Source organism: Corythoichthys intestinalis, chromosome 12 (genome assembly GCF_030265065.1).
Source record: "Corythoichthys intestinalis isolate RoL2023-P3 chromosome 12, ASM3026506v1, whole genome shotgun sequence".
Classification (NCBI taxonomy): Eukaryota; Metazoa; Chordata; class Actinopteri; order Syngnathiformes; family Syngnathidae; genus Corythoichthys; species Corythoichthys intestinalis.
Window position 1 is genome coordinate 41,837,983 of NC_080406.1, and position 11,655 is coordinate 41,849,637.

General features: G+C 40.7%; 2 protein-coding genes across 2 annotated transcripts in view; both read right to left on the minus strand.

Annotated features, from left to right (window-relative positions):
• Positions 1 to 120: 120 nt before the first annotated feature.
• LOC130926752 (tubulin alpha chain) lies at positions 121 to 3,009 on the minus strand. The gene is made up of 4 exons (XM_057851906.1): positions 2,869 to 3,009; positions 1,456 to 1,678; positions 1,241 to 1,389; positions 121 to 1,167 (listed from the first exon to the last, which is right to left on the minus strand). The coding sequence occupies exons 1-4, from the start codon at positions 2,869 to 2,871 to the stop codon at positions 190 to 192; spliced, it is 1,353 nt and encodes a 450-aa protein (XP_057707889.1). The 5' UTR covers positions 2,872 to 3,009; the 3' UTR covers positions 121 to 189.
• A 4,003-nt stretch (positions 3,010 to 7,012) lies between these two features.
• LOC130926998 (tubulin alpha chain-like) overlaps positions 7,013 to 11,655 on the minus strand; it is a 7,655-nt gene continuing 3,012 nt past the window's right edge. The window contains exons 2-4 of the mRNA XM_057852414.1: positions 8,723 to 8,945; positions 8,477 to 8,625; positions 7,013 to 8,372 (exon numbers count right to left, since the gene is read on the minus strand). Of these exons, the coding sequence (XP_057708397.1) occupies positions 7,401 to 8,372; positions 8,477 to 8,625; positions 8,723 to 8,945 (1,344 nt within the window). The 3' untranslated portion in view covers positions 7,013 to 7,400. The remainder of the gene's footprint in view (positions 8,373 to 8,476; positions 8,626 to 8,722; positions 8,946 to 11,655) is intronic.

Here is an 11,655-nt window from a genome sequence, read left to right on the forward strand (position 1 = left end):
TTCCTATGGGAAAATCCTGCTCGACATACGACCATTTCGACTTACAAACAAGGTCCTGGAACGGATTAACTTCGTATGTAGAGGTACCACTGTACCAGGAGAGGAGAGAAAAAAAAGCAGTTGATGAATTTGATTTTTATTATCAATGCACATACAGAACATTGTGTGCGTGACAAATTGCAATACTGCTCAGTACTCCTCCCCTTCTTCGTCATCTTCACCAACACTGTCAGTGCCGACCTCTTCGTAATCCTTCTCTAGGGCTGCCATATCTTCTCTGGCCTCGGAGAACTCTCCTTCCTCCATTCCTTCTCCCACATACCAGTGCACAAAGGCCCTCTTGGCATACATCAGATCAAACTTGTGATCCAGACGGGCCCAGGCCTCAGCTATGGCTGTAGTGTTGCTTAACATACACACAGCCCTCTGGACCTTTGCCAAATCCCCTCCAGGAACAACGGTTGGAGGCTGGTAGTTGATACCCACTTTGAAGCCAGTAGGACACCAATCAACAAATTGGATAGTGCGTTTGGTTTTAATGGCAGCGATGGCAGAGTTGACATCTTTAGGAACTACATCGCCACGATATAGCAGACAGCAGGCCATGTATTTACCATGACGAGGATCACACTTAACCATCTGGTTGGCTGGCTCAAAGCAGGCATTGGTGATGTCTGCTACAGAGAGCTGCTCATGGTAGGCCTTCTCTGCAGAGATAACTGGGGCATATGTTGCCAGAGGGAAATGTATACGAGGGTAGGGCACCAAGTTGGTCTGGAACTCCGTCAGGTCAACATTCAGGGCACCATCAAAGCGAAGTGAGGCTGTGATGGATGATACAATCTGGCCAATGAGCCTATTCAGGTTAGTGTAGGTTGGCCTTTCAATGTCGAGGTTCCTGCGGCAGATGTCATAGATTGCTTCATTGTCCACCATGAAAGCACAATCCGAGTGCTCAAGGGTGGTGTGAGTGGTCAGAATGGAATTATAGGGCTCTACCACTGCTGTGGACACCTGAGGGGCAGGGTAGACAGCAAACTCAAGCTTTGATTTCTTCCCATAGTCAACAGAAAGTCTCTCCATGAGGAGGGAGGTGAAACCAGAGCCGGTGCCACCACCAAAGGAATGGAAGATAAGGAATCCTTGCAGCCCAGTGCATTGGTCAGCCTGAAAAAGAATTGAGAACATAAAACTCCAATGTCTTAAGGTTCTTTGCATTCAAGCCGCCCAAAGCACTTACAAGCTTACGAGTCCTGTCGAGAACCAGATCAATGATTTCCTTGCCAATAGTGTAGTGACCACGAGCGTAGTTATTGGCAGCATCCTCCTTTCCCGTGATCAACTGTTCTGGGTGGAACAGCTGGCGATATGTACCTGTGCGAACTTCATCTGGAGAAAATAGAAAGTTAGTAACGCTCCAAGATCAACTCTAGCAGTCAGTCATCGGTTGCTTACCAATGACCGTAGGCTCCAGATCAACGAAAATTGCCCTGGGCACATGTTTGCCAGCTCCAGTCTCACTGAAGAAGGTATTGAATGAGTCATCGCCACCACCAATAGTCTTGTCAGAGGGCATTTGTCCATCTGGCTGAATGCCATGTTCCAGACAGTACAGCTCCCAACATGCATTGCCCATTTGGGCTCCGGCTTGGCCGACGTGCATTGAGATACATTCACGCTAGATGAAGAGGGGGGAAAAAAAAAAAAAAAAAAAAGAGGTTTTAAAGATAAACATATCCAAGTTGTGCATCTAAAGCAGGGATTTCAAATTCATCCATGTCGCCAGTCAAATTGTAGTTTGGGTTTCCTTTGAAGGGTATGATGTGAGCAAGCCTAGTCAACTCATTTGATGGCCTTTGACAGCCAATACAACTTGAAAAGGTAAATGCACAGATTTCCAATTTTCTTCATTTCACTGCAAGGGAAAATGTGGGAAACTAACATTTTTAGGGAAAAAAAACCCACTACAATGGGAAATCTTAGGAAAAAAATTTTTTTTTGAAGTTAATTTTGCAAATTCACATTTAAAAGGGTTTTCGCCAAATAACAAGTTTTATTTTAGCTGAAAAAGTCAAAGCACACCATAGATTTGATATCCCTGAGCTAGAGAAAGCTTGACCTCTTTGTACTAGTTACCTACCCAATCACCCTAAAAAGCACAATTGTAATAAAGTTATACAACTGGGAACAAAAAGTCTGGATAACAGGAAAGTCCCCTCCTCAATCCTGGAAGTCTGCCATTCGTCACAGCGTTCAACCCCCATTCTTGGCCTTTCCCTTCCCCCACTCTCTCCAGCTGCATAGTGCTGCGTAATCCAGTATATGTGCCACTTCACCCCTCCTCCCCCCTTTTCCTGTGTTCTCGACCAATCAAAAAAGCCCGCCGAAGTACTGAAGAATGGCGGCTAAACGGAAAAAATGGCGGACACAAAACTTGTGACTCAAGACCACTCCTTTTTTTTCCCCCTCTACTTTTTTTCCCCCCTCGACCCCGGCCAGTAACCACGTTTGTCACGTTAAACATCAAACAATCGTAAATTTCTTCCAACACGATAAGTGTAAGAACGTCAACGCATTAGTTGGTCAACTTTGTCGTTTGACCTATTTTATGACCCACTTAAAATTTAACAGGTCAATTTCGTCATCTTGGATAGAACTTTTCAAATAATGAACACACATTTATTAAGTTCACATGCGTGAGAGGATGGCTAACAGACCACCAAATAATAGAGAACGCTACTTTTTGACCCGTTAACTTTCCGAACTGAAACCTTGCCACATGGCACGGGCATAAACCCAGATATCTAAGCTCCAGGTAGCAAAAATACAATTCAAGTTTACGGTTCTTTGAGCCATGCGGTTACTCACCATTTTGTCTGCTTGTCCTTCGAACGAGGGAAGAGATTCAAAGACAAGTCAAAGTGCGGAGAAGCGGGGAGTTGGGGTTTATATAGGCAGAGGAAGTGAAGGCGGGTCCTTCGCAGGAAACCTCGGGAAACATCTGCGTTGCTGATTGGTCGAAAAGAAAAAAAACTGATGTCAACAAAATTCGAATGTATCTTTACGTTCTTCTGCCATAGTTTTTGACAGAGAGAAAAAAAGTTTTTGACATAGTTCTTATCTCCATCTCCTCCAGCCACCCACCTGCCTATACCATTGCTGACGGTACTGTTGAATAACATGGGGCCGTTGCATAAATGCTGCTCAATGCTCATTAGAAAAGGCACAAAAAACACTCGGTGTCAAAGAGCAATTAACAGTCAAATAGCAATGGCACAAGAGCGTATGTTTGCATAGGGACGGTAGGGACATAACACAACTAACTTTTCAGGATGCTCAAATTGACCCCACCAACTTTTAAGCAACGTTATTTGCATTATATAATCCCAGATAACAGACCGACGTTGAAAAGATGTTGGCTCAACATTCGGCTGTCAATCTTATATCGTTGAATCAACGTCACTTTTACCCCCTCAGTTAATGTTGTTTCAACGTTGAGATTCTTACAAAACCTAAACGTCATTTCGATTATTAATAATATCGGACAAAAGCTAAAAAATGTTATGTTTTCGACCAAACGCCCACTCCTCCATAAATCAATGACTTTTCAATCATATTTACAGGTCAATCATAAATCAACTATTTGTCAACATTAGCTCATCAACAATAAAACAATGTTAACCCAACAATCGCGTGACATACCAGAGAACAACTTGTTTCAATGTCACTTGACGTCGAAAATTTCCATGTCAACCATACTGATGATTTTGATGGAAAATCAACGTTTATTCAATGTCGGTCTGCTATCTGGGATGAGGTCAGTTATAGGCCTAGAGGTCATTTAGATTGGCTTCCCATATACTGTAAGGATAGAATTGACCCTACAATTATTAAGTGAATTATTTTAATAATGTTAAGACTTACATTTACCCTTTTTCATTTGCTGAATGTGCCGGTCCATTTTTCCCCCTCAAATGCACGTTTGATTGGCTGATGACTTGCATTTATTTAAAATGTAGTTGTTTATTTTCTACATTTTTTATTTTAAAATATTTTTATTTCTAGGATATGCAGACCTTTTCCCCCCCAAATAATCATACATTCATTGTAGTCGAGGTAAAAATTTTTCATTTTTTGCTGTGTTTAGCTGTGCTCGTGGACTAAAGCAGTTGTGTTTTACCCAAAGGAAGGCCTGGACATTTAAGAGATTATTAACAACTGTGTATTTACTGTGTAAATTAATATAATTTATGCTCAAATATTGCAATTTAAATTTTGTAATAAAATGCAGACATTTATTCTGGAAGTTTTTAAAATGTTTCCTTATTATTTTTTGAAAACAAAGGTTTGAATTGAACGGTGTATCACCTGAATCAATGCACGTGAAAGTTTGTACAAGTCAATACAGATTTATTTTGCATTGATGATTTAGATCCGCCGCCGCCGGCAGTGGTGTCCAAACTATTCCACATAGGGCTGCAGTGGGCGCTGGATTTCATTCCTACAAAACAAGATGACATCCTTTCACCAATCTGGTGTCTCATAAGTGTAATCAGTTGATTGCAGTCAGGTGCTGCTTGTTTTAGCACAAACTTCATTGGTTAAACTGTCTGTGCTCGATTGGTAGGAACAAAAACCAGGGCCCACAGCGGCCCTTGCGGACAGGTTTGGACACCCATGGGCTAAGCCTATCAGTAAATTCGGTTTATGTTGGTGAGAAATGTAGCTCTCACCCCCGTTCACTCAATCTGTTTGTTCTTATTAATGTCCTGGCCCCAGCAAAAAGTGTATATGCAGGTTATCATCCCTACTGTTCTTGAGACCAAATCTACGTCCTTGCAATGACAAACATACCTGATGTGCTAACACGCATCCTTTTCAGTGGCATACATCTCAGTCCCGCAGTCTCAACAAACTCTACTCATTCATTGCCAACAGTGCTAGAAAGCAGATCTAGTGATCAAGTTTTACTGGGGGGCTGGCAGCGATCAGCACTCACAGTCAAAATGGATTAGAGATCTATCGCCGTCAATGGCAGCCACTGAGTTAATTAGCTCGGCATACTTTGGAATTTAGTATTCACATGCGAGCATACAACATAGATGATCATATGACGACCATCAATTTGGATAATAAGTCCTGTGATTTTTTATTTTATTTTAAATGTAAAATATAGTGATTATGTGCTCTGCTTGAAGAAAACAAATTTGATGATTGAGAACACACGCTAATAAACATTGAGAAAAGACACAGAGTGGGGCAGGCATTATGCAGGACTGTCCTTCATCCTCATCTTACATCTGGCGCAGCCTCAAGCAAGACATTTATTTGTCCTCCTTTTCACAGTTGGACCTGAACGCAACACACACCAGTGTGTTCGTGAGTGCTCACTGCATTTAGAGCAGCTACAAGAAGGCAATAATAAGCTCTAAGGAAAAAGGTAGTTCACCTTAACATCTGATATGCTATCAACCCATAGGTGCTACTGCCACAGTTGAGTCATCTTCAACTGTTATGTCTTTTAGTGCCTTTAAAGATGATATATGTCCAATCGTGGCTGTTTTCATCCTTCTGGTGTGAATTGATTAGTGTATCACTAGTAGATATCCAGTCCACTTGAACTGTGAGGCTGGCTGCTAGCCTCCCAATTCGACGTCTTTTGCCGTCAATGGCAGCCAATGCGTTAATGAGAAAAAATTAGTGAGTTTAATCCAATTGTTGTTGTTTGTGTTAGCTTACCAGTAGTTAGCCACTTTCCAAGAGATTGGACTCCTTTATCATTTTGAAGATATTGTAAATATTCTGAAATGTCTGTTTGCTCAATGCTGTATACAAAGAACTTGCTTCACATTAGTGTCGTGTTGTATTTAAAACATTGTCTCTTTTTTTTGTATGCACCTGTTACATAGCGTTTTTTCTAACTGCCAGGGTAAGTTCTATTAAGAAAAGGGATTTGTATTTTCGCATTTATTTAACTTTATACAAATTTAGTTTCGACATTTAAAGCCACAAATGTTCTGCATTGTGGCATTTTGCTAGAGGGATGCTTTTGCAAAATTAAACATTTTGTAAACAAATACAATCTTTCTGTGTCACTTTTTGTAACACAGAGACAAAATCATGATACGGTTTATCATAGATAAATTGTTTTGTGATGAACAACTTGTATTACGACACCCCACAACCTTCATGTGGATAAGTGGCACGGAAGATGAATGAATATTATCATGTATCTGACTGTTTGGCGACCAGCTCAGTCCACCTTTTCCCCATTGGCAGCTGGGATTGGCTCTAGCACCCGAGTGACACTTGTGAGGGTAAGTGCAATGAACGTTCTCAAGTAGGAAATTGTATTGTTGTGGGGAGTATTCTTGAGTTCCAGCTTTCTTTTTTTTCCATGTTGCATGTTTTTCTTTTCCTACTAAATGCGGTAAAGTGTCCTACTTTTTAGTGTTGTGGAAATGACCACCCTGTATTAGCAGCTGCTCAGCCTGTGGAAAACGGACTCCATGCACATGGAATATGATTTTAAGACGAGGAGGAAACAATTGTTTTATAAACTTTATTTGGGTTATTTGGGTAGCTAGGAGAGCCCTGTCTAGTCAGCCAACCTGGGCGATGAAACCTTCATGTACTGTATGTTAATTTTAATGTACTTCCCTGCCCCCTTTCCCCCACTCCTTTTGTCCCCCAAATAAAGTTGAGAGGCAGGCAAGAGTAGCTCAGAGCAAGCCCGGTGTTGTTGGGCTAAGCAACTCTCAATGAGAAAGAGCACGCTGACTTCCCTGTTTGTGTTTCTCGCCATTGTTAGTTAAAATAAACCGAACACTAGGGAAAAGTAGCATCAAAGGATAATGCAAAGTCCAGTGGTTCTTTGTGATAAGATAAAATTTATTCCGCAATGTTACAAGATAATTAAGTAACAATACATCCACAAATGTGAAGGGGAAAAAATGAATACACTAAAAAATAACAGGAAAATGTCATGCCTTATTTTTCCACTCCTTTTCAGATATTCAACCATTTCTCAATCACAAAATGTGTAATGTAAAATAACATCTGTGGTACTCATTAGCGCTTCAATCTGGTCAATTTGAATATGAATTACATAAGCAACAGCAGACTGTGAGTTAGTCGGTTACAGTGTACTCTCTAACACTCAGAGTCACAGCTGAATGGTATACAGAAACTGACATTGGAGCCCTTTCATAACTCACATTCCACATGTGCGGGAATAAGTGTGGGGGAGGTGAACAAAAGTGAGTCTGACACAGCACAAAGAAAGGATCTCTATGGAACAAGAAATCTATCATTAAATAGTCACAGGATAAGCATGACATTTGGGGGTACCTGATGACAAACTAACTTAAACCACTTAAATTGTTTTTCTTCTTGTAGGGTCAGTATTCTTCTCCTTCCTCCTCCCCTATATTGTCCGCACCCACTTCTTCATAATCCTTCTCCAGTGCTGCCATATCCTCTCTGGCCTCTGAGAACTCTCCTTCCTCCATTCCCTCCCCGACATACCAATGCACAAAAGCCCTCTTGGCATACATCAGATCAAACTTGTGATCAAGACGAGCCCAAGCCTCAGCTATGGCTGTAGTGTTGCTTAACATACACACAGCCCTCTGGACCTTTGCCAAATCCCCTCCAGGAACGACTGTTGGAGGCTGGTAGTTGATACCCACTTTGAAGCCTGTGGGACACCAGTCCACAAACTGGATGCTGCGTTTGGTTTTAATGGCAGCGATGGCAGAGTTGACATCTTTAGGAACTACATCACCACGATATAGCAGACAGCAGGCCATGTATTTACCATGACGAGGATCACACTTTACCATCTGGTTGGCTGGCTCAAAGCAGGTATTTGTTATGTCAGCTACAGAAAGTTGTTCATGGTAGGCCTTCTCTGCAGAGATAACTGGGGCATATGTTGCCAGAGGGAAATGTATACGAGGGTAGGGCACCAAGTTGGTCTGGAACTCCGTCAGGTCAACATTCAGGGCACCATCAAAGCGAAGAGAGGCTGTGATAGAAGACACTATTTGGCCAATGAGCCTGTTCAGGTTGGTGTAGGTTGGCCTTTCAATATCAAGGTTCCGGCGACAGATGTCATAGATGGCCTCATTGTCCACCATGAAGGCGCAGTCAGAATGCTCAAGGGTGGTGTGAGTGGTCAGAATGGAATTATAGGGCTCTACCACTGCTGTAGAAACTTGAGGGGCTGGGTAGATTGCAAATTCAAGCTTTGACTTTTTACCATAATCAACAGACAATCTCTCCATGAGCAGGGAGGTGAAACCAGAGCCTGTGCCTCCACCAAAAGAGTGGAAGATGAGGAATCCTTGCAAGCCAGTGCATTGGTCAGCCTGAAAGAGCCAAGCCAAGACTTGGATACTCAACATTTGACAAAAAGGCAGGCTAACAGCAGTCACTCTTTAACAAGTCATTTATTTGGGATTTTTTTTCTCACCAGTTTGCGAGTCCTATCCAGAACCAAATCAATGATCTCCTTGCCAATGGTGTAGTGACCACGAGCGTAGTTGTTGGCAGCATCCTCCTTCCCTGTGATCAATTGTTCAGGATGGAACAGCTGTCGGTAGGTGCCTGTACGTACCTCATCTGTATAAAAAAAAAGACAGCAAGCAAAACACAGAACTCAAGTTTTCATAACAGTTTCTTCTTCACGTTTGAAGAAAATATCCACTCAGTCACTGACCAATGACAGTGGGCTCCAGATCTACAAAGATGGCTCTTGGAACATGTTTTCCTGCTCCTGTCTCGCTAAAAAAAGTGTTAAAAGAGTCATCGCCACCACCGATTATTTTATCAGAGGGCATCTGGCCGTCAGGCTGAATGCCATGTTCGAGACAGTACAACTCCCAACATGCATTGCCAATCTGAGCCCCAGCTTGTCCTACATGTATGGAGATACATTCACGCTGTGAAAAGAAAGAGGAATTACTTTTAAAATGAAACAAATTGTTTAGATTGATCATTTCTGGCGTCATGAACCAAGTATGAGAGTGTCTCACAATGGAGCTATTAGCAAACGGTGCTTACCATGGTTGATCTCTCTTTTCCGAACTTGAGGATTCAGGAAGAAGATATAGTTCCCTTTCCACTTGTGTTACTTGACTTTATATACCTGCTCTTAAAGGTGGGCAGTGATTTGATATGAGCTGTAATCAGAGAACCTGCTGATGGGACAATGACATGTTCATACACTCAGCAGAGACAGCACAATGAAGAAGGATGCCACCACCCAAAGCTTTGTGTAGGTTTTGTCTAGGTGTGGACAAGAAATGGAGTGTGTTGTCGCATCTATTATTCCTGGAGAGGGAATAAGATGATCTATCAATTTCACACCGCCAGTTTGACCTCATAGCCTGCTCCACAAAGTCGATTTCTGCAATTGTATAACTTGAGGCGATAAGAAGAGAGCAGTATGGACAACATGAAATGTCCATATAGAACTGTTGGCCTACAATGAATCCTACTTACAACACAGAGACATTCAAGCTTTTACATATAGAAAGATGATAAAAGCGTCCTGTGCACCATTAAACAACATTTCATTTGTATTTTTTATACTTATCATGCAAAACACTTTCCCATACTGTTCTATCCAGTTGGAATGAATTGTAAACATTACAATGCAGAGTATACAAAGTGGTTCATTATTCCCTATTGTCAGTTCATCCATTTGGGAAAGAAAAGAAACTTGATAGCATTGACGTGAATCACCTCATATGGATACTGAATGGCACCACAGCGACTGGCCGAGGCGGGGTTTAGTTGTGTAAACACAAATGTCAGCAGAAATGTTGTCTATTGACAATTCTAGAGATGGTCTAAACCTTTTTTTTTTTTTTTTTTTTTTTTTATAATTACGTGATGTCTACATGGTTTCTGTCGCTGTCATTTTCATGATGTGATTCACAAAAAAAGGTTTTTGCTTTTTTGATTTAAAAAAAAAAAATCTTTTTTTTTTTTTTAGTTTCATTTGGCCAAGAGCGCAGCCACTGTCTGTTCAGCTGACTGAGATAAACTAAACTGTTGATACGGCGCATAGCTCTGAGGCAGAGGCCTCAACTAACTTTGAAACGGGACAAACTGCTTTTTCAGTTAACAGACATACAACAATGTGGAGGCATTGTGAGAGCTAGTTAAGTCTTATATGCCACCAGACCACAGCAATAATGACTGGATGCATGGTGGGGGGGTGGGGAGTCAGGATAGAATAACTTTTCTACTAATACTAACTAACTAACTGTTCGAGGCATGACAACAATACTTTTCCCACTAACTTTTCACTGTCAAATACTAGGACTTCTGGGAGTGGGAAGTACACGTTCCACTGTTCCAACAAAGCCCTGACCTACTTATGTTATTTGAGTACTGTACTGGCAACGCCCTAACTTCAACATAAAACTTAGTCCACTGTGTTAAAAATTGAAAACACAATACGTGCACATCAATGAACGTGAATGCAGTAGTGAATAGCGTCAAATTAGGCAGCTTTATAAAAGCTCAATTTGATTTTTTTTTTCTTTTCTTATTTTTTGCACTATTCGACACCACCCTTCGCCGCAACTCCTTCCGTTAGTTTGTCACGTGCGTGTGACAACGCAACCTTTGAATTTGCGTGTTAATTTTGTTGCAACTACGACCTCTAGCTGCAAAAAACTATAACGACGTCTTCAACTAAGAGTTGGGAGTCGGTTCAGACCGAGGATGTCCAAACTGTTTCTTCCCAGGGCAACATGCAATGAATTGAAAGCATGCTAGTTCAGTGTTAATTTCCAATTATTCATTTAAATCTTTGATACTAATGGCCCCAAACAGTTTTTTTTTTTTTTTTTTTTTTTGTTGGGCCATAAAAATATTTACTGAAACGAACGTTCCTCGTTCCTCAACCGAGCCCAAATCATGATCATTCACAAATCTAAAATAAACTGATTGTTATCTGTTAATCTTGCCTTTAGCATGTCTTTACTCATATTAAATATGGCTGAAAACACAGACAAGACTGAAAAAGCAGTTTCTGCTCTTGCACTCCTCTTTAAAAGAAACTGCTGTATTTCAAGCCAAAACAACTGTTGTGTTTGATAGAACAACATGTCTATATGCTGCCATAGCAGATTCATGGCGCATTAAACCCCCTAACTATTTTTTATATGCCCGTTTTACCCTGGAAACCCCCGTTTACAGACATCGCGCAACCGTTCTTGTTTCAAACCAGCCATGAAAACAAGGTAAGTAATTATATTTATTATTCAAAATGTTTGTCATTTTAGCTTAGAATCATTAAGTGATGTCTAATATTTTGTTTAAAAAAAAATAAAATAAAAAGGACTTTAAAAAATTATTCACTCGGATATTTTAAACTTATAAACAAATTACGTCACAATGAAAAAAAATGGCGTCTGTAAAAAAGTCACGGATATCTACCTCATAACTATCGCTAAATTATACATATTTGTTACTGGTTGCATTTTCCCTGATATGTTAGATGATAAATAATCGATCCAAACAAAGAAAAAAAAAAAAAAACGTTTAAAGGGGAAATGTGAACTAAGGTTGGCCAACCATGTTTTTAAATAATATCAATGGCTGAACAATTATAAGCATATTTTCTTTTTTTTTTTT

Coding starts and splice junctions, on each gene's coding strand:
- LOC130926752 (XM_057851906.1), bottom strand. Junction 1,390..1,455: donor TCTGGAGCCTACGGTCATTG/GTAAGCAACCGA, acceptor TATTTTCTCCAG/ATGAAGTTCGCACAGGTACA. Junction 1,168..1,240: donor TCGACAGGACTCGTAAGCTT/GTAAGTGCTTTG, acceptor ATTCTTTTTCAG/GCTGACCAATGCACTGGGCT.